The sequence below is a fragment of the Sarcophilus harrisii genome, chromosome 2 (genome assembly GCF_902635505.1).
Source record: "Sarcophilus harrisii chromosome 2, mSarHar1.11, whole genome shotgun sequence".
Taxonomy (NCBI): domain Eukaryota; kingdom Metazoa; phylum Chordata; class Mammalia; order Dasyuromorphia; family Dasyuridae; genus Sarcophilus; species Sarcophilus harrisii.
Genome location: NC_045427.1, coordinates 351659599 through 351687108, shown reverse-complemented (window position 1 = coordinate 351687108; position 27510 = coordinate 351659599). Strand labels below are relative to the sequence as shown.

General features: G+C 33.4%; 2 protein-coding genes across 4 annotated transcripts in view; one reads left to right on the top strand and one right to left on the bottom strand.

Annotated features, from left to right (window-relative positions):
- AFF4 (AF4/FMR2 family member 4) overlaps window positions 1-17942 on the top strand; it is a 72066-nt gene extending 54124 nt beyond the window's left edge. For 2 of the 3 annotated variants that reach the window (XM_012549851.3, XM_031953120.1), the window contains exons 12-21: window positions 640-728; window positions 3149-3380; window positions 8705-8799; window positions 9944-10007; window positions 10116-10252; window positions 10528-10599; window positions 11436-11529; window positions 12346-12389; window positions 14500-14720; window positions 15987-16114. In XM_012549851.3, coding sequence (XP_012405305.1) covers window positions 640-728; window positions 3149-3380; window positions 8705-8799; window positions 9944-10007; window positions 10116-10252; window positions 10528-10599; window positions 11436-11529; window positions 12346-12389; window positions 14500-14720; window positions 15987-16114 — 1176 coding nt within the window. Of the gene's footprint in view, window positions 1-639; window positions 729-3148; window positions 3381-8704; window positions 8800-9943; window positions 10008-10115; window positions 10253-10527; window positions 10600-11435; window positions 11530-12345; window positions 12390-14499; window positions 14721-15986 lie in introns of all 3 variants that reach the window. The other variant, XM_031953121.1, reaches the window with a different exon arrangement.
- A 4898-nt stretch (window positions 17943-22840) lies between these two features.
- Window positions 22841-24523, bottom strand: LEAP2 (liver enriched antimicrobial peptide 2). Its single transcript, XM_003756485.3, has 3 exons — window positions 24359-24523; window positions 23676-23815; window positions 22841-22897 (listed from the first exon to the last, which is right to left on the bottom strand). Exons 1-3 carry the CDS (start codon window positions 24413-24415, stop codon window positions 22861-22863), a joined length of 234 nt encoding a protein of 77 aa, XP_003756533.1. The 5' UTR covers window positions 24416-24523; the 3' UTR covers window positions 22841-22860.
- Window positions 24524-27510: the final 2987 nt, after the last annotated feature.

The following is a 27510-nucleotide window of genomic DNA, read 5'->3' as shown; positions in this document are numbered from 1 at the left end:
ATTATTAGTTTGCAGGTACATATTTTTGTGTTCCTATGTTAAATGGATTTTCACTAGACTCTTCCTTTTTCAGTTATATATACTACTTTGCTGTCCATCACTAATATACTTGAAAACACAATAAAAGCTTTCAGCTATATGCTCTTGATTTTGTTTATATAAGTGGAAATGGTGATCACCAAGCTCCTGTAATGACTTAAAATTCATTGTTCAGTCATACTCACTTATGTCCAATTCTTCATGATTCCATTCTTTCACAAATACTAGAATGAATTGCCATTTCCTATTTTAGCTCTTTTTACAAATGAAGAACTGAGGCAAACAGGGTTAAGTGATTTGCCAGAGTCATACAACTGGTAAGTAGCAGAGGCCAGATTTGAACTCGGGGAGGTGAACGTTCCCTGACTCCAGACCTGGTACTCTTCTATCCATTGTGGCACCTAGTTGCCTTAGAAGACTAAAGAGCCATATTTGGAAGACTCAATGAAACTTGTGATTTGGGGGAACCCTTGATCATCTTGTGTATTTATTGCTAGTGTCTGCTAAGTATAAACCACTTCAGGAATACTAGAAAATTTAAGTTTGAAGGAGTATGATTGAATTTATTCCCAAAAGACTTTATGTTCTTGTTTCATCTAGAATGAAGATGATAACCGAGCCTCCGAGAGCAAGAAACCTAAGATTGAGGAGAAGAGTTCATCAGGCCATAAGACATCCAGCAATAGAGAGTGAGTCCCAATGTTTGTTGAAAATTGATGTAATTATTACATAGTATTTGTCATTGCATACAACCACTAATATTAGATTCTGCCCACTAATATTAGATTCTGCCTAATATGTGATTCAGGCAGTTAATAAATGTTACAACACAAGGGAAATACATGTTTCTCCACATGAATTTCTAAGGCAACATCATATTTGCTGTATTGTACTTGAAACTAGACCTTTAATTCCTGTTGTACTTATAATACCAATTTTACTTTTTTTCTTATTACTAGGACCTTTAACATAGTTGAGAAGTAAATGAAGATAAAGATGCCATTTCTTTTTTTCTGGGTTTTGGGAGCATTGTTTCATGTATTCTACAAAGAATACATGACATCATATAAGAATCTGCAGATAAAAGCTCCATGCCATCCTTCTCTTCCTGGAGTATAAACTCATAATTAGAAAGTGAAGAAACCGGGTTCCAAATATATATGCAATCTAAATTTTAAAAGCCGCAATAATATTTCAAGGAGAATAGAAGGGGGCTGGCTTTCACAGATGTGAATAGGGAGAGAATTCTTAATCAAACAACAAATAGAGGTCATCATAAAAGAGCATATAAAATTTTTGATTATGTAAAATAAAAAAAATATTTTTGCATACAAAATGCAGATAAAAGAAACTTTGAATGGGATAATCTTTGCAAAAAATTCTCATTAAGTATTAAAGATCTGTATCTGCTGCTCCTGGAATCAGTAGGATCCATCCTCAGACACTAAATGTATGACCCTAGGCAAATCACTTAATACCAATTGCCTATAAAAATTACACACTATCAGGAACCATATGCAAAAAATGCTTTTAAGTGAACAGTTGTTAAAGAAATGTAAATTGTCAGTTTTTTCATCTCACATTCAAAAAATTGTCAAAAATGACTCCCTTCTCCTATCCCCCCAATACACTGTTCGTGAAGATGTGCTTTGGTACAACCATCCCAGAAAACAATTTTGGAATTATGCAAAAATAGTTAAAGAATTCTTGCTCTTGGGCCCAGTTATCCTACTACCAGATATATGCTCCTGAGAGATAAAAAATGAAAGTGTCCAGTATGTTTATGAAAATTTAGGAGCAATTGTAATGATATCAAAGAATTGGAAATAAAATGGGTGCCTATTAATTGGGGAATGAATCTATAATCTTATATATTTTGGATCAAGTGTATAGTTGAGTGATAATATAGCTAGCACTCAATGTAACACTTAAGTTTGCAAAATACCTTACAAATATTTGTTTTATCCTCATAGCAATCATGGGAAGTAAGTGGTTTTTTTTTTTTTTTTTTTTTTTTTTTTTTTTTGTTTTTTTTTTAATAAACAGAGGAGGAAACTGAGACAAGCAATATTTAAGTGCAGCTTCATATCACATAGGAATTAATTAATGCTTATGGTCAGATTTAAATTCAGATCTTTCTGATTTCAGACTCAATCCCCTATTCACTATGCCACTTAATTGCCTCTGGTAATAGGAATGTAGCGAAATTTTGTACATTAAGAAATTAACAAAGATGAGGAATTCAGAAAAAAAAAATAAGCAGAACAGTATACACAGGTATGACAACAGTTGAAATGAATATATTATTATTAAAAAGGAAGCCAAACTCTGAGTAATTGGAAAAAAACTGGAAATGAATTTGAAGAACACATCATGGAATCTCTTCCTCACTTCTCAGCAGAGAAGCAGAGGGACTACAGGGGTAGAATAGGGCCTTCACTGTTAGATGCAGATGTAGGTCTTATTTTTGCTTATCTCTTTTTCTTTGTTATGAAAAAATTCATTTGGAAGGGGGGGGAATGACTATAAATGACTGATCTTCAGAAATGACTGATGTAAAAGCAAAAGGTATCAGTAAAACTTTTTTAAATTAAAAAAAAGTTTATTGATAATCAGTGAGCATCTTTCATTAGGAAGAAATCATTTATGTTATATGCTTTAAAATAATACTTATTTTTATTAATAGCTTTTGTTTTGTATCTTCATGACTGAACATATCCCTCCCCGGACTACTCATATTGAGCTGTATGAAAAGCTTTGACAAAGCTTTTAAAAGTAGAAAAAAAAAAGTCGGCATAATGAACTAACACATTGACTGTGTCTGACAACATACGAAATATTCAATAAATACTTCATAAAAAGCGGAGGGGAACATTTTCGTGGCACTTCTTCAGAGCCAATCTTGGCCATTATTTGTTTTTGGACGAGTAAATGGAAGAGTAAAATTCATTAATGCATATTTAAATCAAACCCTGATCATCAAATACTAAGAAGAAAGTTGATTTTCCTTTAAGGGGATGGGTGGGGGGAATAAATACTCGTGTCATCTACAGTTTTCCTATTCCTTTCTCCATTTGGAGAATTAAATTTCATTTACTTGATTTGGCAGGTCATCCAAACAGAGTGCTGTGAAAGAGAAGGATCCATTGCCTTCTCCTGCTGGGCCTATTCCTGTGAAAGATTCAAAAACTGAGCATGGATCTAGGAAGAGAACAGTCAGCCAGTCATCTTCCTTAAAATCTACTAATAGCAGCAACAAAGAAAGTACTGGTAAAAATAGTTCTACTTCCAAGCAGAAAAAGACAGAAGGGAAAGTTTTTAGTAGTTCCAAGGAAGCCAAGGTAAGAATTTAGACGCCTTCTCAAAGGATTAACCCTTTGAAGATTTATTTGCTTTAAATTTTGGTTTACATGTGACTTTTCCAGTGTGGTATTTCTGATTGGCAGTTTAAAAAAATCTTGTTAAAAATGTACTTTATTTAAAATATGTATATATTCTATAGATCCCAGACATTAGTAACAAAACCCATCATTTTGATAGAAAACTTAAGTACTGAAAACAACAGAGACTCATCTTCGAGCAGGCACGAATCAGAATGTTGCACATGTTGTCAAATTCATTCTTCGTATATTTTGTAATTATGAGGTCAAAACAAAAGGTGTCAATAAAACATGAAAAGGGAGAGAGATTATGAAAACAGCCTAGTAATGGTTAACTACATGTTAATTAAAACTAACCCCATGGTTTTAAGATTCTTATTGACTGTAAAAGTTTAGTCTGCTAAGTAAATAACTGGCTTAGAGTTTTGGTATGAGATTTGAGGGTTAGATTTCTTTAAATTTCTAGCTGAATAATTAAGATAACATATGTAAAATGAACTCAATTAGTCATTCAGCTTTTTGAGAGCCAAGGAGGTTTTTTGCTGAGCCAGCCTTGATTCAATTGAAAGCCTTTCATAATTGTAAAGAGATACCAGTCAAAATTTTCATCTAATTTATAAAGCAGAACATTTTGAAAAAGAAATTTTTAAAATTTTGAATTTTCTTAGGTAAAAATGTTAAACTTTTATATGAATCTCTCTTCACACTATCATGGTAATTAAGGAAACTCCTTAAAGACTGAATAAAAAAAGTAGAATTGAACTACTGTCCTAGGATATTGGGATCTTGAATTAACGTTATTGAGTTTAGATTCCATAAGTTAGCAAAATTTTGAAAATAGTGTTTAATTCATTAATTTGGCTGTCTTACCCAGAAATTCTTCCCAATTAATTTTATTTTATTTTTCCAAATGCCTGTGAAGATAGTTTTCAGCATTCATTTTTGTAAGATTTAGTGTTTTAATTTTTTTTCCTCCCTTCCTTACTCCCCCCCCCCCCCAAGATAGCAAACAATCCAATAAAGGTTAAATATATGTAGTCCTTTTAAAACATAATTCCATATTTGTCATTGTGCAAAAAAAAATCAGACCAAAAGGGTAAAAAAACCACAAGAAAGAAAAAACAAACAAAAAGGTGAAAATTATTATGCTTTGATCACATTCAGTCTCCATGGTTCTCTGGATGCAAATGGCATTTTCCTTCCCAAGTCTTCTGGAATTGTCTTGAATCATGGCATTGTTAAACACTAATTTATGAATGCTAAACTTAAGTGTAAGTGTTCAGTGTGTTTGGGCTCTTTTGGCAATAGTTAAGTAGCTACTAAATTCTCCTCAGTCAGAATGAAGGAACAGATATGAATGAGCACTGACTCAGAAGTTACAGTGATAGATGTATCTATCTGAAGAGAATGGAATAAGGATGGGGGGGCATTAGGGTCCCCTGCTTACATCAGAATTTAATCTACTTGACATTTGGAGGTGACTCAGGAAGCTGTGACCACTGGGCATAGCAATTTCCTTTAAATTATTATCACAGGGCATCATTAGTGGTACTGTGCTGTGTCTTATGTTACTTTTGGCAAGCTATACAATTGAAATCTAGCAGATAAATGTGTTGGGAGTTAGGTACAAAGGTCTGAGGACAGGGTTGAGCAAGTAAGACACAGCTCGGAGCTGGCCAGCATGGTATACTAGGGCAAGAAGTAGTCCCAGATCCAGCACAGAATGTACTGAACCTTGTACAGGAAGCAGGAACAGGTGTGAACTGGTGGTTCTGTCACTCATTTTTCAGAGCTCAATTGTCCTCTAGTTAGTGTGCACTGAGGAAAGAACCTGTTGCTAGGAGTGGTGATCTGGGGGAAAGAGTAGTGTGACACAAGGCTAGGGTCTCTAAAAACTGAATAGCAAGTGTGTGATTATGACTGTTAAACTGGAGTGCATAGGATCTTAGATCCAGCCTCCATCTGGCCTCAAGCTTGCAGCAGAATAACAAATTCAGGGAACGTAAGTCAAAGAGAAGCTTACGGTTTTGTCATTTAGAACCTTAGAGCTTTCTAGGTATTTGACAATATTTGAGTCTAGCAGCTTATTAGTAGAGTTTCAGTTAGGAGTAAATCCATAGTTGTGTTAATTGAGACTCAGATCCAGGGCAGGGACTTGCAGAGTTTAGACCGTAAAACAGGAAACAGATTTCTCTCTATATCAGATCGTTTTAGCTCATTGAAAATTTGCATCCTAAGCTGTTCCTGAGATCCTTCAAGTACTTATAATCTGGAGAAAGTGGCAGGATCTAAGACAATACAAAACAGGACCAAGCATGGTCTAAATATTCACTTCAAACATGGTAAGAGTCTTCTAGCTTTAAAATGAAGTCCAAATTTAGAAAATAAGTCAGGAAAAAATGATATAATAATATGCTATAAATATAAAGAATCTAGCATTAAAGAGATGTTGTGGTGATAAGGATGCCCAAGTCACACACATTAGGAGAGAATGACTGCAAAGAAAAACACAGATTGACCACAAAATCAACTAACATTACTGAAAGAAACAAATTGAATGTTTTTAAAAAGTTAAGTTACTTTATAAATAAAATGAGAGCCCTTCAGGAAAGAATTAACAAAATAAATAAGAGCTGTGGAGGAAAGGATTAGCGAATTAGCATTTTACTATAAGGTATAAAACCTGACCCAAGCAACAAAAAAATATGAAAAAAATGAACTGATTAGAAGTTAATGACTCCCTGAGATTACAAGAAATATTATAACAAAAGTTAAAAGATTTAAAAAAAAAAAAAAAAAAGGTATCACAGTGAAAACAACTGACCTGAAAAACAAATAAAAGAGTTTTTTTTGAATCATTGGATTTACCTGAAAGTCATGACCAAAACAATAGTCTAGCCATTATATTTCAGGAAATGTTGAAAGAAAACGGCCTGAATCTATTAGAATTAGAGAGTAAATAGAAAGATCCATTTTTTTCATTATTTGGTATATGTTTCTGTTTCTTATAGCATAGTATTATTCTAAGACATTTGGATTAGAATTTGTTTACCAATTCCTCAATCAGTAAGCATCTACTTAGTTTATAATTCTTTGATACCTCAAAAAAAAGTGCTCTTATAAATATTTTGTATATGTGAAATCTTTTTGTCAGTGACAAGCTTGGGAAATATATACCTAAAAATGGCATCTCCAAATCACAAGATATGAACATCTCAGCTACTTTCTTTACTAACATAATTTGAAATGGCTTTTCAGAATGGTTGTATTAATTCACAGCTACACGTACAGTGCATTAATGTAACCATTTCTACCACCTCTTTACAATTTACTGGCTGTCTCTTGTTATTTTACATAATACCTTTAACAAATTGTTAAAAATCTCAGGGTTGTTTTGATTTGTAATTTTCTTATTAGGGATTTGTAGCAATATTCTACAGTAAATTCAAAATCACTATGTAATCTGAATATATAAGAGAAGCAGATCATAAGACTTTACAGCTATGGGTCAGAAGTGAATTGTTAACTAGAGATATAGCAATTAAAGAACATATAACAGATAATTCTGATGACAGTAAATTGAAAAGCTTTACGTAAACAGAATTAATGCCTCTAAGATAAAGGATGTAGTAAACTGAAGGAAAAATCTTTTTAAATTATATATTGTACCAAGATATATGTTACAAATCCCTAATAAGAAAAATACAGGTATTTCCCAACTGCCTATAGTATACTTCCCCTTATTCCATTGGTTCTTTAAATTTACCATTTTCAAGACCATCTCTCATGATCAGTTTCTAAGTCCTTTCAGTTCTATGACATTTCTTAAATTAATCTCCTATTTCTCTGTTTTTGCTGACATTACCCTGATTTATAGATTCTTATTATCATCTGTCTGAACTCTTGTTAAAAATCTTCTTAACAAGTATTCTTGCCTTCTAATCTTTCCCCATCTAATCCATTTCTCATACCCATGCATACTTCTGATCATGTCATTCTTTTGCTCAGAAATTATTAGTAATTTCTTTTTGCCTATTAAAAAAGAGTCTCTCCTAGAATATAAGGACCTTCACAACTTGCTGCTGCACTCAATTTTTTATATTACTTTCTTCTGCCTTTGGTTGTTTTGTTGCTATTTTGTTTTGGGGACTGAATCTCCCTATCTTACCCAGTATAAACCAGGTGCAATAGCCACTCACAGTACCAATCCCAATACTGATCAACATGAAAGCTTTAGATAGCTCCATTTTTTTGATTTGGGACATTTTGTCCTTCCTGTGGTAGCCTAGTGGCTCACCCATGCCATACTATTGCTTGACTTAAACTTTAACTCTGCAATAGCTCAAAACGCTACAATTCAAACAATCCATCAGCTTCAGTCTCCCCAGCAGCAGATTTAAAGTATGTGCCTCCAAACCTGGCCACATTGTTAATTATGCTGGAAATGTTTTCCTTTTCCTTTTCCTGTTGAAGTCTTACCTATCCTTTAGAGCCCAACTCAGTGATATTGTATAAAATAGATTAGAGTAGAAAGAATTTTAGCCTACTCTCCTCATTTTGCAGATGTGAAAACTGATATCCATGAAGATGAAATGACTTGTCTACAATCTTATAGTAACATAGTCAGAATTTGAATGTCTTCTAATTCCAAATCCTTTCTATTATACTGTTTTCCCCTGTCAACAAAACTTCTTTCTTCAGACCTCACATAGTACTTGTTTTGCCATTTTCTAAAGCATTTGAGTATTGAGTATTTTTGTGTTTTCTTCCATCAACTAGAGTATGAGCTCCATAAAGGCGAGAACCGTGTCTAAATTTTATGCTTCCTCCATTCCACCATGAATGGAGTTCTTTATATAGGCACATAATCTAGGAATGAGTGAGAGTGAACTTGATGTTCAGTATCAAAAAACAGAATTGCTAATCCATGCATGAAAATAATGCCTATTAGGCTTATTGATTTACTATATTATTTACTATTAATTCTAAGAAGTAATGTGATTTTGACCGTAGATCCATGTGTTTCTTATGTTTTCACTGATAGTGAATAAAATGAACTATGTTCATGTAAAATGTAAAATAACTTTCTGAGCATTTTGAGAAATTCTTAAATCATAGAAAAGTTTGGTTTATGAAGCATTATGAATTAAAATTAATTGCAAAAATATAAGGAGTTGATCCATATGTTATCTTGAAATAGAAAATAATTTTTGTGTTGTTTACATATCTTATTAACTCTAGCTGGCAATTGTTTGTTTCAAGTGTGCTAATTACCCTTTTTTTAGGAAAAGGTTCCAAGTAGTTCTTCAAACTATCCTCCAGCTTCACAAATTCCTGATAGCTCTAAAACACGAAGAGCAAAGCTGGCCTTTGATGACAGGTAAAGTGAATGGAAATGTGTCTGTGTACACAAAGCTTCCCATCATTAAACTAGTGATGGATTGTAGATATGAATGTCTTGTCATGATTAGAGCTCCTGACATAGCGTGTGTAAAAATGTTAAAACTTTAGAAGATGCATTCTTACCTTTCTTGTGATAGCACAATATACTCCAACATGAGTACAAAATCCTCCTCAAGGCATTAAAGCGTACTTCAAGTTATATGTTTACTCTTAACAACAGAATACTATCTGAAAAAAATAAATGACTTTTTCTGAGCTTAAACCATTAACATCGTTCCATTATTATTTTTATAACAGCTGTATTCAAAAAGTTATCTCTTGGATTTGTACTCAATCTCAGGAGTAAATTAGATTATTAAATACTTCATACTAGAAAGTGTAGAAAAGAGTATCTTCCTGGTGTCTCATTTTGCTTTCTGAAATGTTGAGTATATTTATTTGAATCCAATTCGGCAAGCAGTTATTCAGTGACAGGTGGTAGATGCTGAGATATAAGAACAAAACAAAAGTAATTGGTGATTAGCCTCACAAAGCTTACATATTATTGGAAGAAATATAACATATTAACAGAAAGAAGTTGAGCACAAGATCATTTGAGGAAGAAGAAAGCACTAACAACAAAGGCATTGTGAAAATATTCCTTAGGATGTGGCTCATAAAATAAATCTTGAAAGAACTAGGGATTCTAATAACTAAATATGAGAAAGGAGTACATTCCAGGCATAAGGAATAACTTTACATAACAATATGAAGATGGGAAGTAGAATTCTGAGTTTGCAAATAGATCAATTTGAATGGGACTGTAGATTGTGTGAAAAGAAAGTAATATAAGTCAGCTTGAAAACAGAGTTGGGTGCCATAATGACAAAGAGTTTTAATGCCAAATTTAGTTGTTTATAATATATCCTAGGGACAATAGGAAATAATGAAATAATCAAAACTATGTCTGATTTATATTTTGCTTGCAACAATTAGTCTATTTGCAAAATAAAATAACTTTTGATTACATACAGTATTTCCTGTAATTATGAACATTGAACAAATTGAATATTAAACTATAACACAAACTAGAATGTTATCTTATGAAAGGTTTTTTTTTTCCCCCCCCATTTCTGTTGCAGGACTTATTCAGCAGATCATTATTTACAAGAAGCTAAAAAATTAAAACACAATGCAGATGCTTTGGTATGTTGGCCTTTATATATAGGTTTTTGGAATTAACTGTAATTTTTGCTTTGATTTTAGCCTTCTTTGTAGACTAATATTTCCTTCTTGTATGTACCTTCTCTTTAGTCTGATAGATTTGAGAAAGCTGTCTATTATCTTGATGCTGTGGTTTCCTTCATTGAATGTGGGAATGCTTTGGAGAAAAATGCTCAGGAATTCAAATCTCCATTCCTTATGTATTCAGAGACTGTAGAGCTAATTAAGTAAGTACATGGAAATATCTGCATCAGCAAAGTCATTAATGCTGATTAACTGACCTGGATGTGAAGGATGCAGCTGATAACAAAAATTTAATCGTGGATTGACATAGAGTGACTAAATGACTTCTGAATTAAATGATTTTTTAGGTTTTTTTTGTTTTGAATTTGTTTGATTCTAATATGTTGGAGGGTGGGAGGAAAGAAGTAACTAGATTAAATGAAGTATTTGATTTTGCTTACATTTTGTGTTCACTGATCTGTGTATTACTTTGTTACAGATATACTATGAAACTGAAGAATTACTTGGCACCAGATGCTACAGCTGCAGATAAAAGACTGGCCATTCTTTGGTGTGTAGATTTGTATAAAGTACTGTGTTTGCACCAGATTGTGATAAACACAGAATGCTTTCTAATTTTAATATGCACTATTAGTGGTGTTTTTTGTTTTGTTTGGGATTTGTTTTTGTGTGTTATAAGGCACAAGAAGTTAAGAAAAAAATGAGATTTCTGTCTTTCAAATTATAAAACATTATGGAGTTGTCTGCCAGATAGATCCCTTCATTTTACTTTGGGTAGAGTCTTGGTAGAGTACAGGAACTTTTCTTGGAATATATCTGATGTCTCAGGTATATAGATAGTGTAATGGGCCGACTTTCTATATTTTTATGACTTGTTTATGGTAGGGAGTCATAAAAAAATACAGTCTCAGAAATAGGGGCTTTTAACTGATTACTCTTAGAATCATAATGATATCAATGATATTACATTTCTCAATGTATGTAGTTTCCATTTAGTAATTAATAATATTAGTAATAATGTTACTTCTTAATTCTATTTTAGTATTTTAATAATCCATTAAGTTATGAGCTCTTTCAGGCAAAGAACTTTTTTCTTCTTTTTGTATCCCATTATATCCTCAGAACTTATGCTTGGCATATTTTGGACAGATAAATAATCTTAGGCTCTTAATAAATTTTTATTGATAGTAATTTTGTCTCCTCTGGTAATATTAGTAGTTGAGTTATTTTACCTATGACTTAATCTAATGTCATTGTCAATTTAGATAACCATTTATTTCAAATAAACTTGAAAAAACAAAAAGTGACTTTTTTTTCCCTGAACTGTCCAGTATTGACATTTTAAACAAATCTTTCTTCTCTTTCTCTCTCTCTTTTTTTTTTAAGTCTTCGGTGCCAGTCCTTATTGTACCTGAGGTTATTTAAGCTGAAGAAGGAGAATGCTTTGAAATACTCTAAAACATTAACTGAACATTTAAAGGTAAATGTAGCTGATAGAAATATAAATTCATATTCTCAAATCTAATTTTGGGAAGGGGTTTCATTTTCCTTATAATATTTCTGAATATTGGGAGATAGGGGCAGTGGGGAGGGCATTACAACCATCTGAGTATTGGAGGATTTTTGAGGAGAAGGTAGTTAATGACTGTGTTGAATGTTCATTTTTTAGGTAGGGTTTCCAACAAAACAGTTTTTGGTGAACTGCCCTTTGAAATTCCATTTAGACTATTTTCAACAGTTTATTTAGCCATATGTAAATAATATTTCAGTATATAAATACATTTTCATTAAGCTTTAAAATAGACTCTTAACTCCTTGCATTTCTTTTTTTCTGTCCCTACTTCGTTTATCATTAAAAACCATCTACAATCCACTCCCATCCTTCCTTTTTGAGCTTTATCCATCAAAGCTACCCACTGTCCATGAATAAGCTCTGTACATTCCCACCTCTGTAGCTTTATTTCATCAATTCCTTTGCCTGAGATGCCCTTCCTGCTTATCTGAAAACTTCTAGGCGACTGTTCTTTCATAAAATCTTTTTTCACAACCTACTTTTTATCTCCCCAAAACTCACAGTAATGTCTCCCTCTTTTGTATTCATATATTTCTTTATTATGTCTTTCATCTGTGCTGTATGCACATATGACTTCTCTTTATAAAGGATTATGAGTTCTTTTTGAGGGTAAAAAAACATGTTTTTTGCTTGCTTTGGCAAATACAAAGTTTGTACATAGTAGACATTTGATATTTGTTGATGTAACTGACAAGTAAATTTGTGTGTGTGTTTTGTCTCTAGAATTCCTATAATAATTCTCAAGCTCCATCACCTGGCATGGGAAGGTAGGTAATGTCATTCTTATCCTGTGAAAGAAAAATTATTTCCTAATAGTCCTTTGATATTTGTGGAATACATAAATTTATGTTATAATTGATAATAAGAACAGTTAATATGTACTGTACTTCCTTATTCAGAAAGCACAATTCCATGTATTGACATTTGAAGATTTTATAGATTGAACCTAAAGAATTGGCATGCTTTTATCCTAAAAATTTGGGACATTCTTGGCTAAATTACTGGATATAATTTGTCTCCTTTAAAACTGAAACTTTTAGGATATTTGACCTTGAAACTGGTCCTCAGAAACCCTCATGTGAGCAGGCCAGAGGTTTACTTCTCCTCTACTCTTAAAAACCACTGCTGCCAGACCCACCTGTAACACAGGAACTAGGGAGAAAAATTTTGAGGAGTGGGCTCCCCACCCCCAAATACCAACATTCTAATTAATACTAGAGGACACTTCCAATGATCAATTTGGTTTCAGATCTATTGAATTTTGAGGACATCACTTAAGTACAGGTGTCAAAAGACAATTGGAAATGTGGGTAGAGCTTGAGAGAAATCAGAACTACAGATAAAAATTTGGGAATCCACAGAAGTAAAAGCTCAAGAGTTGACAAGTATTAGAGAGAGGGGAAAGATTAATGAGGGCCACTGATCTAGGAAAGCTATTTCAGAAGAATAAACATATTTGTATCCCCAGAATTCTTAGATGCATTTATTTATACCATCACCCCTAAATAGAGTTATCTTTTCCACATTGTGACTTTTCCTCATTGTGGTTTCAGTTTATTGAGGTTAGTCCAAGAAATTAAATGGGAATTTGGGGAGAGTTTTGTGAAAGCTGTAGATGACATGCAAAGCCAGCAGATGATACAAAAACAAAAAATTTAGAAATTCAGAAATGTATTTGTGTGTGTGTGTGTATGTATGTAATTGACACCCAAACTTTACAGCAAGATGCTCTAAATACCCCCATAAAAGAAAAAATTCAGATTTCTTCTGTGGTATGAAGGGAGAGCCAAAAATTTTATTCAGATTGAAAGGGACCACTATCCACAGTAATTTTGTCTATTTGATTTCCCTACACCAAATGTAGATTTTTATTATTATGGGCTTTTTTATTCCAATTTTTGTTTAAAAATTATATCCCCAGGTTAAAACATTAGTATTTTTAATACTTCAGATTGGAATTGAAATGCCTATATATTGTACATTCATTCATTTGCTTTGAGGTTAAATTTCCGCTGACTGATCTTCCAGTTTCAGATGTATTTTTAATGTATATTCTGCATATAAAATTAGATATGTGTAATTATATAAAATTGTTTTTCCCAAATGGATATCCTGTTAATTACTTAGCATGTCATCATATATTAGTATCCATTGGTAAGATAGTAATGAATTTTGGAACTTTTTCTGAATTAGTCCTATAAAGGTCAAAGTAGTATGAAGCTACTATCACAACTATAAGAAAAGTCCATAAGAAACTGTACTGTTAGAGTACTGAAGATAGTTGAAAGCTGTGCCTGTCATTGTTGAATAATCTTGTTAAATAATTTGTATATTTAACATATTTAACATGTATTGGTCAACCTGCTATCTGGAGAAGGGTGTGGGGGAAAGGAGAGGAAAAATTGGAACAAGAGGTTTGGCAATTGTTGATGCTGTAAAATTACCCATACATATAACTTGTAAATAAAAAGCTATAATAAAAAAATGATAATAATAAATAAATGATTTGTGTGGCGCATTATAGTGGTCATAGTAAAATACTGGGCTCTTTCATTGCCTATTTTAAGAAACTATTTTATATTACATACCTATTGTGAAAAACAAGGCCATTTCATTATTCTAGGATTTTATTTTATTTATTATTACTTATCGATAGATTGATTTGTTTGTTTTGCTGATGCAATTGAGCCCAGGACATGTTAAGTGTCTGAGTCCAGATTTGAACTTGGGTCCTCCTGACTTAAGGGCTGGTGCTCTATCTACTACACTAACTAGCTGCCCCCTATTCTAGGATTTTATGAAAATGGTGAATTTTGGTGTATTCTCTGCACCTTGTCACAATCAAAGTTGTTGCCTTTTCTTTCTATGTACATATAGCAAAGCTGTTGGAATGCCTTCTCCAGTTTCTCCAAAGCTCTCTCCTGGCAATTCAGGAAATTACACTTCAGGGGCAAGCAGTACTTCAGGGAGCAGTTCTTCGGTAACAATTCCACAGAGAATCCACCAGATGGCAGCCAGCTATGTTCAGGTCACTTCCAACTTCCTTTATGCTACCGAAATCTGGGACCAAGCCGAACAGCTTTCTAAGGAGCAAAAAGGTAGATCTCAGGAAATCAATGTATTCAGAGGATAATAGATGAAGTTTTGAAAAACCAAACAAGTTAATTTTTTTGATTAACTTAAGTCTTGGTATTTTTTAAAGTATTGGTATTCATTTTGTATAATCTGTTTTAGGGTTAATGACATTAATTTGCAGATTTTTAGCTTTTAATAAGGATACTTATAAGACTAATACTGTAGTACAGACATTTGTTCTGCCTAATACTTTTGCTTCATTGTGGGGGGAAGTTGGCTCTAGATATACATGCCTGCAAAGAGTAAGAGTCAGTAGCTCCAAGTTAAAAAGTTAACCAAGTTAAAAAGGAAAGATTTTGATCCTAGACCTGATAAGAGACAATATAGGTAATGTGTTCATAACCCTCTTCTCTAAGGATCATACTTACTGAATCAAGAGAAGCTCTTTGTCAGGGTGATCACAAAGTGATGAAATTTTTAGCTGTGGTAACTTTCAGAGACTTAATAGATTATAGAGAGAGTACAATCTCATTTGGTAACAAAGTTATAGCTCTTTGGGAGGAAAAAGAAACCCCAAAACTTTGTCAGCCTCAGTGATACTTTTTGAACTCTTCTAAAAAGGGTGTGTGTGTGTGTGTGTGTGTGTGTGTGTGTATCCACATTTAAAATATAATGTAAGATATATCTTTAGTTCACTTAAAATTAATTTAATTTGCTTTTTTTTGGTAGTGAAAACTAGTTAGAGGAATGTATCACTGAGACATCTATATTTGTGAAAATATCTACTAGATTTTGTAGTTAAAAAAGTATCTTCTAAAATTGGCTAGTTTCATCTTAATGCACTAAGAATCCTCTATATTCTAAACACCAGTCTTTATGTTCCAAGTAAAAGGAAGAATAAAATGATGCCAGATTGAATTGGAAAATGGAAGATTTCCTAAGGTAGTGTAGTACAATTCTGATTAAAAAACCAACCATAAGTAGAATTGGATGCTTCAGAAGAGTGGATTCTTCTCTACCAAAGGTCTTCACCTGGAAGTTTTAGTGATCACTTGTATAGGATGGTAGAAAGGGTTTCTGTACAGCTAAGGTTTGTACTAGAAAACTTTGGAATCTCTTCTGATGCTGAAATTTAGTGAGTCTATGCATGAAGTATAGAATGTTCCGTGGGAAAATAGCTATTTTAAATATAGTTTGCTTAATATTGCTCAGAGGAGGAAAGAGAAAACTTATTTTCTTCTCATAAATTATGGATATCTTGATTTAATTGATGTTTTTCCTCATTTTAGAGTTCTTTGCTGAACTGGATAAAGTAATGGGTCCTCTCATCTTTAATTCAAGCATCATGACAGACCTAGTTCGTTATACCCGGCAGGGACTTCACTGGCTTCGTCTGGATGCCAAGTTGATATCTTGAACTGAAGGATTCTTACCCAGAACATATTCTCGTTGCCTCTGATTTTTCTCCACAACACTGTGTCATATCAATAAGGAAGACTGCCATAACACTGCTTAGTCAACACTAAGAGCAAGGAATGCTTCTGCCTCACTGTCTCATGTAAAAGTTGTGTTTTTGGTTTTTGTTGTTTTGTTATTGTTTTTTGTTTTGTTTTTGTTTTTGTTTTTGTTTTTTTTTTTTTCTTTAAACCCAAAGCCATCATGTTAATGGACTCCTAAGGTATTCCCTATTTGGAAAGTTATTTAAGTATTTTTACATCTGCAGCATATTGATAAGATGCAGTTTTAGCTGATCTGAAATGGGATTGGAATTCTAGTTGTAATGCATAAGTAATCAATTTAAATCATATTTATTTTAATTTTTTAACTGCCCAGTTTGGTGGGACTATTTGAATAATTATTTCTACCTATAAATTAATCCTACCAAATGCTTAGCAGAAATTTCATGCAGACACTTTTATTTATGTACTTTAAACGTTGTTCTCAGTAATGTCTCCATGTGGTAAAGCTTGTAAAAGAGGATTATTATATTCTCAGATGTAAAGACATGTATTTAACATGTCTGTTGCCTCTTACTCAAATCTTAAATGACAACTACAGTTTTAATATTGCAGAATTTGTACTTAATGTTAAGGAAAAGGACCCAAAAAGGTTTCTTGAACATGTGAAAAGAAATTTAAATATTAGAATATAACATTCTAGATTGGGGAGAAATCATGTTTGATTCAAGTTAGTTTGTTATTTTAAAAATCATGATCACACTTAATAATACCATAGCAGTCTCACAGTGTTAAAGTTACTTACATTTAATGAATTATTAAAGAGATCAAGAACATGGATTCTAGGAGATATGCATCTTACAGAAGTTTTATGTTTGTTTGTTTTTTTAATGAAAGGACAATCTTGAACTTTTTAAAAAATTTTGTTGTAATTTTATTCTCATTGTTTTTGTCACTTGATACTGCATTGAAAACAGTATATTTAACCATTTGAAAAAATGGGTTAGAAAATTCCTTAGTTATTACAATTTCTGTCTCTTCCAATGAATGAGAAATTTTGTTCAAAAATTCACATCCATCTTCAGAATTCTTTTTATTTTCTCTTTGTCGATTCATTTGTGATGCTCTGATATGCATGTACATTGATTGCTGTGGAAATGAGCTGGAATTCAGGTGTGTCCTATTTTACCTTACAACTTAGAGCAAAGTTGTAAAACTGTTCTAATCTGGAGACATAGAACTTGTTTTAATCATGTATTTACCCCATTGTATTATGAAGGCCCCCAATGAGTGATAATTATTTCTGTTGGGAGCAGAATATTCACTTTAGAGAAGTATCTTACTGTAAGTAAAAGGAGAGCCCTCCATGGGTTTGAAGTGGCTGCTTTTGTAAAAGTTGTGCACCAAAGTACCTTTCCATACAAGGTGCTTATTGGAATACAAGGTGAGAACTGTACTGTTTGTACTTTGCTTAGTGCCCCTATCACGTCTGGTGTGCCTTAAATCTTTAACATTTAGATGAAGACTTGATGGACTGTTTACAGATGAAGTGTCACAGGAGGACCAGGTCTACTGTGTACAGCTGGTTTTGTGCAGTAGTTTAGGTAAAATTTCATTTTCTTTAAGACTAACCATGTAAAAATAATTGCTTTTATAAATGGTAACCCTTTAATATCGTGACTTAGTCTAAAACTAGGGAGTCTGGATTATATAAGGCTGCTGAAAGAAGCAGATTTTCTTCCCAGTACCAGAAATGAACATATGCTTTCAGAAAAAAAAAAAAAAAAAGGAATTGAATGTTGAGTTGTAAACATAGTACAACATCAAGTACTGCAATTTATCCTCTGAGTTTGATCTTTTAAGCTCATATTTTACAAACTAGCAAGCTTTTATTGTATTATAGTTGCATATTTATAGGGCTTCCTTGATTGTTTTGTACTTCCAAAAAAAAGAGATGGTTTTCTACTGTCAGAGAAGGGAAAGTTAGCAGACCAATGTTGAATTGAAAACTTTTCCTTTGGTGTAGATTTCTATCAGTTTAGCACCCTTCTGAATTTAATCTGTGTGTATGTGTGAGTGTGAGTAAGTGAATGAGTGACAGAGAGACAAAGAGGAAGGAGAGACTGACTGTTAGGGGCTATATTCAAAGAAAGGACCTTCTTGTAAAGTCTGTAATGATGTTTTAGTAAAAAGTTTTTCAGCTAGCATCAAAGCAGATACAGTCTTTCCCTTTTAGCTCCACAGTTGTCTTAGGGGACCTTAAGGCCCTGTGTATTTTATATCTTTGTATGGCCTGATGGTCAACAGAAACTTCACACACACACATGTGTGTGTGTGTGTGTGTGTGTGTGTGTGTGTGTGTGTGTGTTGTGAATAGAAATTCTCATGTATGGTGAAAGGTGCTGCACTAAAATATTTTTCTTAAAATTGTATTCATACTGGGATGATAAATTCTTTTCAGTTGAAAAGTATTTCCTTCCAGTTAGTAATAGGCAATAGAAAGTTTGGGTCTGAGTAATTGTATTTCAAATGCCATGGTTTCTTGCAGAAACCCCAGTAGCAATGTGTAGAATATGGCCTCCCTGACTCTGTGTCTGCAGTCATCTGAATATTTGGCTCTTTTTTGTAGGTGAACTTTCCACCTCAAGTTTCTTGTGACTTTTTTATTTTAACTTTTAAAACTGAACATAGCTAATGACAAAAAGTTGATCTGACCTTTAATGTATCGATCATCTTGGAAATATAGCTCTTTAAACAGATCACATAGTTTCATTAAAGACTTAATTTTTTCTGCTTCCTATCATACATACATGATTTAGCTAACGTTTTCCTTTATATACAACCAAAGTATAGAATATTGTCATGTCCAACAATGCTTTTTTTCATTCTGGGAGCCTCAACATAGCCTGGCTGAGCTAGGTTGTAAGGACCCCAACCTCTTGAGATGATGTAACTTTTCTTCAGGGCCATTATCATCACCTGTCAAGATCTTTTTTTCTTTCATCCCCTTCGATCCTGCTTCAAGAAGCAGACCTGTAATTTCCACCTAGTGAGGTGGCTTATCCGTGATTTTTGTTGACAGCACCAATATTCCCTCCTTTAAAGCAAACCCTAAAGAAGGTGGCCTTTTTAGGAGTTTTATGCTGTGACACAGGATGAGATTTGTACATAAGTCTGCCAAAGAAGGTGTTTGAAAAACTCTGGCCTAAGCCAACAATGCAAACCAATCTCAAATAATGAACATTTGGGGAAAAGGCCACTTCTTATTATACCAAGAAGGTTCCTATTATTGTGGATCGATATATATTTATATATCAGTGTTGCACTTTGAACCACTTGTAGTTTGACTAAATTCTTTTCTCCACATCCATTTCTTCTTTTAATTAAAGAAACATCATAATCAGATCAGGCTGGCTCAGACAAGCATTATTTAGTATTGGCTGAAAGTTTAAAATATTATGGAATTTATTTGATTTATAGCAACTGGGTTTCTCTTTGTGAAGCAAGATTACAGAAAACAAATCTTTACAGCTCAAGGTTTTGACATTCATTTTTAGTGGATTATTAATAATAATAATCCATGTGAATCCAGTGTAGTCCCAGTCGTTTTGGTTGAAGATAATTTAGCCATAAAAGGAGTACATTCTGCACTCTTCTTGGTGTGATAGTGAGCAGTTTGAATCTTTAGAATTATGTACACATACTCACTTTATATATAATGTATTTTTTAAAAACCATGAAATCAGTTTGTCTAAAGTATATATGTGTAGTATTTTAGCTTAGTGCACCCGTTTCCACATTATTTATTAAATTGACCTAAGTCACTTTCTCAGTGACATTTCTGTCACTTATTCAGTGACATTTGTTGCATAGTAATGTACAAGAGTGCAATGTGTATTCCTTTAGATTAAGAGTTTATTTGCAGTAAGCTCATTCTAAAATGTATCTGTGCCCTTTATTAATATGTCAGGGCTTTGTAAGGGGGGAGGGGGGATCAGGTGAAGAGGAGTCTTAATTTTCCAATTGCTATTTGGATAAAAATGGCCTCATTGTGTGTTTTATTTATATAATATTTTGCTTTGTCACAGGTGCACTTAGTGGGATTTTTGTATGAAGTAGGTTATGTTAAGCCTGAGCAAGTCCAAGTTTTAAACTCACCCCACTCGGGAGTAACCATTGTACAACCTTATAAAGTCTATGACTAGAATTCCTCAATTCTTTGAAACACAGATCTCATTATCTTTAGCTTTAGTATAAGGTATGGTGGAGAAGTGGGTTTTCCCCCCTAGTAATAAGTAATATGGACCCAGATTAATTCTGCATTAAAGTAAATGATACATGAGTTAACTTACTTCCAGATGACTTGAGTAAATTGTCATCAACAGTTTATGTTAGTTTTCCAGGGTTGGTGGTTTCTAAAAGTGCTTATTTCTTAAGCTAATGGAGCAACTTTTGGCTCTCTAGAGACTGGAAGTAAACAGAAGTCACTTATTAGAATATTATCATTAAGACTGATTTTAAAGGTAAAGCACTTCTTACTAAGTTCCATTAGGTCTCTAGACCAATAGTTCAGTTGAAGAAACTTTGATACTTCCACCACAAGAGGTCAAGCTGGGAGTTAGGGATGTATGTAAACAGATTTTGCCCTGTGAAAATCTTAAAGTTGCAGATTGGTTCTCATGCTTTTAAATAGCCTTTGGAGAATAAGCCCATTAATTTTCCTTATGCCATTATTCAGTATGTCTTAAAATAAGCAAGAAAAGGCTATCCAGAAATGTGGTTTAATTATAACTATTCACCTTTGAAATTCTCTACCTGTTTTATTTCATCAGGAAAAAGTGACCGGAAATGCTGCCTTTCAAGTCTATGCCATGAGGGCCCATATTTATTCCACTAGCTGGTGATGTAGACTTTCAAAAAATGTCCCTGTTTTTGTGACTTTATGCGTAACTCTAGCAAATTATTCAACTGAGCATTCATCAGTATTGTAGTACTCACTAATTGAGTTGACTGCATTGATACGAATGCCTGAAAGTTCACCTAAGACCAGACATGGTGTTAGCAAGCACAGGTCCTAGAATTTGTATCTGGTCTCCCTTTTGAATGATTTTAAGCAGTTTTATATATGGAGGATGAAGTGCTTATATATTTATTTAAAATCCTTTATCTTATTTGAAATTATAATTATTTGGTGAATAAGGGTTTAAGGTTTTTTTGTTGTTTTGTTTTTGTTTGTTGGGGGGGATATGGAAGGGAAGCTGGGGAGAGTAGCTAACTTGTAAGCCCTGGTTGATCCTAAAGAAAAGATATTGTTTAGTGACTGACAAGATGTCTTTATTTGTATATGACTTAAGTCCCTGTTTTGCATTTATTTTATCCAAATTATTTAGGCATCTGACATTTTCAACCAAAACTTAAAATATATACTGTGAGTTTTATTTGTTGCAATACACTTAAATTTCAAGGGATAGTTTGGGGCTCAGAAGTTAGGATTTTAAAGTCAATATGTGCATTTCACGTAATAAAGCTGTTAATGGTGAGCAAAGTATTATATACTAACTAGATTTTTCCACATCTGTATAGTATATTCTATGTATTTTGTGGTATTGAGATTATAGAAAGTTTAGAGTGTCTGAAACATGCATTTAATGTGTATTTTTAAACAAATTTATGGCAATTAAAATATTTGGAGAAAAGGGTATCACATTTCAATTTGTAAAGATCTTTTTAACTACTGTGTCATTAAATGCTTTGTATAATGCAAAACCATAACTGGAAAAACCTAAGTTTAATAAATATCAAATAGATTTTTCTGTATTAAACTTTATAATTAATGTGTTCTTTACACTTCTATTTTTTCTTGTCTAGTTTGGATTCTTATTTTATATTTTTGCACTGGATCCATATTCTTTGAAAACATGTTTTGGTAGATGTATTTTTACTTTATCACAAATCTTATTCCTGCTTCTTAATTGATCGGTAGGATTATAATGTGATCCATGTGCATAGAAATCAGATTATTGAAATGATATTGTATGAAAGTTTTAGCTTTTATTCCGTCCTTTGTTCTTAGCGTTGGATTTGTCTCTGATAAATTTACAAGATTTTTCAGTTCCCTTGAGGATAATTTAAAGCATGTTGTATTTTTTGGAAGGGTGGTAGAAAGGTGTCAGAGTTACTGATCATAACTTTGTCACTGGAAACATAAGTGAAAGATCAGTATTACACATATAGGTTTTGAAATTATAGACTTTTGTCTTAAATTTTAACATTCTACTGTATTATTCCTATTCTTTAACATGTTATTGACCTCCTCCCTCAACTTTCCAGACTGAAAATTTTTCTAATCCATTATATAAAAGAATAGATGTATTTTTCTACATTCCATATACAAAAAGCTTGAATTCCAGATTTTTTTGATTGTTAGGAAAAGATTTTTTTTAATTTAATTTTTCAATTTTTAACAAAAATACATGCATATAAAAATACATACTCTTAAGTTCAAAAGTTTGAAAGTCTTTATCCATGTGTTCATGTTTTTTAAGAATGGTACTGAGTAAAGGTATGCATCTATCTGCCTTTAAATATTAAATAGTAAAACAGCTTCACAGATAATTCCAGAAGTTATACAGCTAATAATCAATATTCCATAGAACGGAGCATTGTTAGAAGCAGCTGCTTTCTTCTCTTTTTTTCAGTTCATATATTATTCCTGGGTCATGTTGAGGGAACAGCGCCTTTTCCTAAGTGAATAAAAAGACATGTTACATGGCAGAGGCATATATACACATGCATAATACATATATACATACACAGATGCACGTGTATGTATGTAAATTAAAGCTTCTATTGTTTTGCCCCATTTTGGACTCTTATATGGTAGAGAATGCAATTTGTCTTTCTAAACAGTCCTGATTACCTGAATTGTTGCTAAACTGACTGACAAAAAAAAAAAAAAAAAGCAAGCCTTAATCCCTATACCCTTAAGATCTATCGCTGTCCCAGAATACAGTCCCAGTTTTGTGCCAGTCATGAAGAAACAAGGATGTGTGTGCACTCGCTCTCTGTCCCTCTCTCTCTTTCTGTGTCTCATTTCCTCTCTTTATCTCAATAAATAAAATGTCCTTATGTCTTAAAATCTTCTATCTCCTAAACCTAACAGGCATTCTTTTCCTTTTGTACCCTCTCTGGTAGGTAGGTAGGTGATGCCGTGGCTAGAATGATGTGGCCTGTAGTCAGGAAGATCAGAGTTCAAAATTAGCCTCCAACACTTTGTAACTGTGTGATCTTCTGTTTTCCTCGGTTTTCTCATCGGCTAAATGGGGATAATCATGATTGTGTAGGGATTAAATGAGATAATAGTAAAGTGTTTAGCACAGGGCCAATCACATACCTGGTGCTATATAAATTTTAGCAGTTTTCACTAGTTATTATTTCTTTTGCATTCATATCCTCCCTTCTCTCCAAATTGTCCCCCCCCCACACACACACACACACACACAGCCTCCAAATTGTAAGTACCTGCATAGTCTTGTGATGCATTCAGAGTCATCATGACAGGATGCCCCAATGGGCCTGAGGGAGACACCTCGCCAGAAGGGGGTCATTCTTTTAAGTCTTCTCTGGGTTGAGCTCTGTTGGGGCAAGGGAGATGATCCCACCTAAGGAATAGAGTGGAAAGTGATGATCATTATAGGTTAAGTAATGCCTCTTGCTTTCCTCACAGCAGCCCTGTGAGATTAGGAGAATAAGGAAAGTCTTTGTTAAACCCAATCTCGGGGCAGCTAGATAGTGCAGTAAGTAGAGGACCAATCCTGGAGTCAAGAAAACTCATCTTCATGAGTTCAAATCTTTGGACAGTAGCTCTGACACTAGCTCTGTGATTCTGGGCAAATTATTTAGCCCTGTTTGCTTCCATTTCCTCATCTGTAAAGATGAGCTAAAAAAATGACAAATCACGTCCGTATCCAGTATTTTTGCCAAGAAAACCCCAGGTAGGATCATGGAAGAGTTAGAAACAGCTGAACAACAACAACAAAAAAAGAACTACCTTAACGGAGAAAGGGGAAGAGTAAAGGTTGAGTTTCAAAAGTGAAACAGGCCCATCTTTCCTTCAGTTATCTTGCAATCTGTCCCAAAAGGCTGAGTCATGTTACAGGCATATTTGCCCAGAATTATGGTAAGGCCTTACCCCTTATCCTTACCTGACTCACGAGCAGCAGGCACACCATGAACAAGGCTAAGAGTTTAAGATGCCCCATGGCAGTGTGTAGGAAGCTGGAGATGTGACTGCCAGCACAGACCTCTTGCTTTTTATAGGTCGAAATCACCCTAGTGATTAGTGGCTGCGTGTAGCAGGAGGCAAAGGTTGGATCAAAGATCAGAGAAACTTTAATAAGTTAATGTCTACTAGAGTAATCTGCTCAAGGTCTGTCCCTTAGGCTAATTCTGTTTGCTGATTCCTCTGTCGACCTTTGAAATGGTTATTAACTGGCCTAGTTTGCATTTTACCCACTTTGAGAAAAATCACATCTTTATAGTTCCCACCTTTTTCTCCTTCCCTCTGGATCCAAGTCAAGCCATAGATTTAAGGAATCTGACCATAATCCATTGCTGTCACTAATCAAAAATGTTCTGGTAATTAGCCATTGTAAAAATAACATTAATAGTCACATTCCTGTCTGGGAAAGGACAATTTGTATGTTTGTCTCAAATCCTGTGTGAATAACTGTCTTTTCCTTTAACAAAATGTTTTGTTGATTTTTAATTTTAATAATACTGTCATTTCCCAATGACTTCTTCACCCATCCCCAATAGAACCCTCCCTCAGAACAAAGATACTCAGAACACATCAATACATTGGCCATATCTAATGATCTCTTTCATCATCTCTCCACCACTTCTTATTTCATTTAGTGTTCTTTCTACGAGTGTAATTGTTTTGTAAATTGTTTTAGTAGTTATCTAACTTCAATTCATACACAGTGAAACTATAAACATAATAGATCATATTAAGAAAACTATCTTGACGGATCATAACATAACATTCATCTTTATTTAAAACGTAAGTAGATCTTTCTTTAATGTGAACAATGGTATCTAAAACCAAGAGCCTAGTATTTGTAAATGAAGAAGTGTTAATGATATAAATAGGCAAAAAGAAAGCAAATTTATCAACTTTTGCTTATAATAATCTTAAGAGAACCCAGAGGCTCAATTAAATTAATTGAAACAATAACTTGGCATAGAAGCAAGATACAAAATCCACCAACTAGCTGACCTTTCTTGGATATTACTGACAGAGAAAAATTTCATTTAGAGTAACTAGAAGGTATGAAATGTTTGGGAGTGTACCAAGACACACAGGAATTACATGAAGACAACTACAATACTTCCCAGAAAATACCTGAATAATTAGATCATAAATTGTACATAATCGGATCATATCATGTTAATATAAGAAGGACAGTATTACTAAAATTTGCTTATTTGGGTTCATACCAATCAAATTATCAAAGTGTTACTCTCAAAAGAAAAAAAGCAGTCTGTATTGGGGGAAAATATGCTCCAATTCATTAATAAGAGAAACGAAAAGTCAAACAGAAAATTCAGAGTTTCAATATAGTACACCTTAAATTGACAAGATGACAAAAGGAAAATTTTGAGGCTGTGGATGGACAAATACACTGATGCAGAGCTCTGAATTGGTCTGGCCATTCTGGAAAAACAATTTGGAACTTTCCCCTCCAAGTCACTAAATTATATATACATTTTGATCTAGCAATATCAGTACTAAGCATTTATCTTCAAAGAGAGACAGTAAAAGAAAAAAGGACACTCATGTACAAAAATATTTGTGGCATATGCTTTTGTAGTAAAAACTGGAGTCTAAGGAAGTACCTATTAAGACAGCTGAACAAATCCTAGAACCTTAAGAAATAGTGAAAAGGACATGTTCAGAGAAATTTGTGAAGTGTGTATACAGGGTAAAGTAAACAGAACCAAAACAATTTATATACTATCATTAAATATTAGAGAAACACAATGAAAGACCTAAGAACTCAGATCAAATGACTAAGCAGAATACAGAGGATCAATGATAAAATATGCTTTCTGTCATTAACAGAGGTAATAAACTAGAAGTGCAGAATGAGATTCACTTTTGGATAAAATCTTTGGGTAATTTGTTTTGCTTGACTTCTTATTCTTAATTACTACAAAAGAGAGTGGTGAGTTCCCTTCCCCCCAGATGGGTGAAGAATGGGTTTGGTGATGATAAATGTAGATATAAAATTTTAAAAATAATAATAAATTGCAAATATAATAAAAGTAGAAAGATGTCATTGCAGTATCTTAAAATATCACATGGGCCAACAGTATGAAGTAGATATTTTCCTTCATTCCTCACAACCTTTCAGTGTTCTCTAAAATGATAATCATTCATCATGGATTTAACAATTTCAGCTCTCTCCACTTGTCTTTACAATCTAAGACATCAAAAACTCAGACAAAATAAAAATGTAATAAGCATCTGAGTAAATCAATTATCCCTAAATCATAACCAGGTGTTCACCCACACCACTTCCCCAACAGCCTACCATGCATTCAGTGGTGTCACTTCAATAGCTGCTGTTGACAGAACTCAACTCCATCCCAAATCTCCCTCCCACCCTATCCCCAAGTGCTGTGAATATCCAAATAAGAAGAAATTGGTTTTACACTTTGATAGCATGGTAGTGATCTGTGCTGCTGGACCAGACAACCGAAGAACAAGGGAACAGGGATAAAACATATGGGTGACTTTGGCAGCCCACCAGACCTGGAGGGAAATTACTAGTATTTCTTTGGGGTCAGTTCTGTCCTCCCCAAATATTGGTCAGTGACCAAGGCTGGTGAATCATGAATTAATTAGCTTAGAAGCTAAGAGAGAGACTTGAAATCCAGCCCTCAAAGATACCAATGTCAAAGGAAAGGAATCAGAAAGTAAGCAATAAAGAAAAATAAGGAAAAAAGATTGAAATTACCAAAATTGTTGAAGGGAATAAAACCTTGTGCATAAGCAACAAGTTATTACTAGTAGATGCCAATATGGTGCAAGACAAAGGAAAATGAATTAACATCTGATGAGGCAGAGGATTCTGTTTTCCCAAGACAGAAGAGAACCGTAGTAGGATGTTCCTGAATAGTTTAAAAGAGAAAAGAATTGTGAAAATAAAATTTATAATCTATATAACAAATAATTAGTAGAATAGAAAAGCTTGAATCTGTGGTGGCAAATATCATCAAAGAAACAAGAAAGGATTATTGAGAATGTAAATGCACAGAAGTGAAGCATAATATAAAAGAAGTGTGTTAA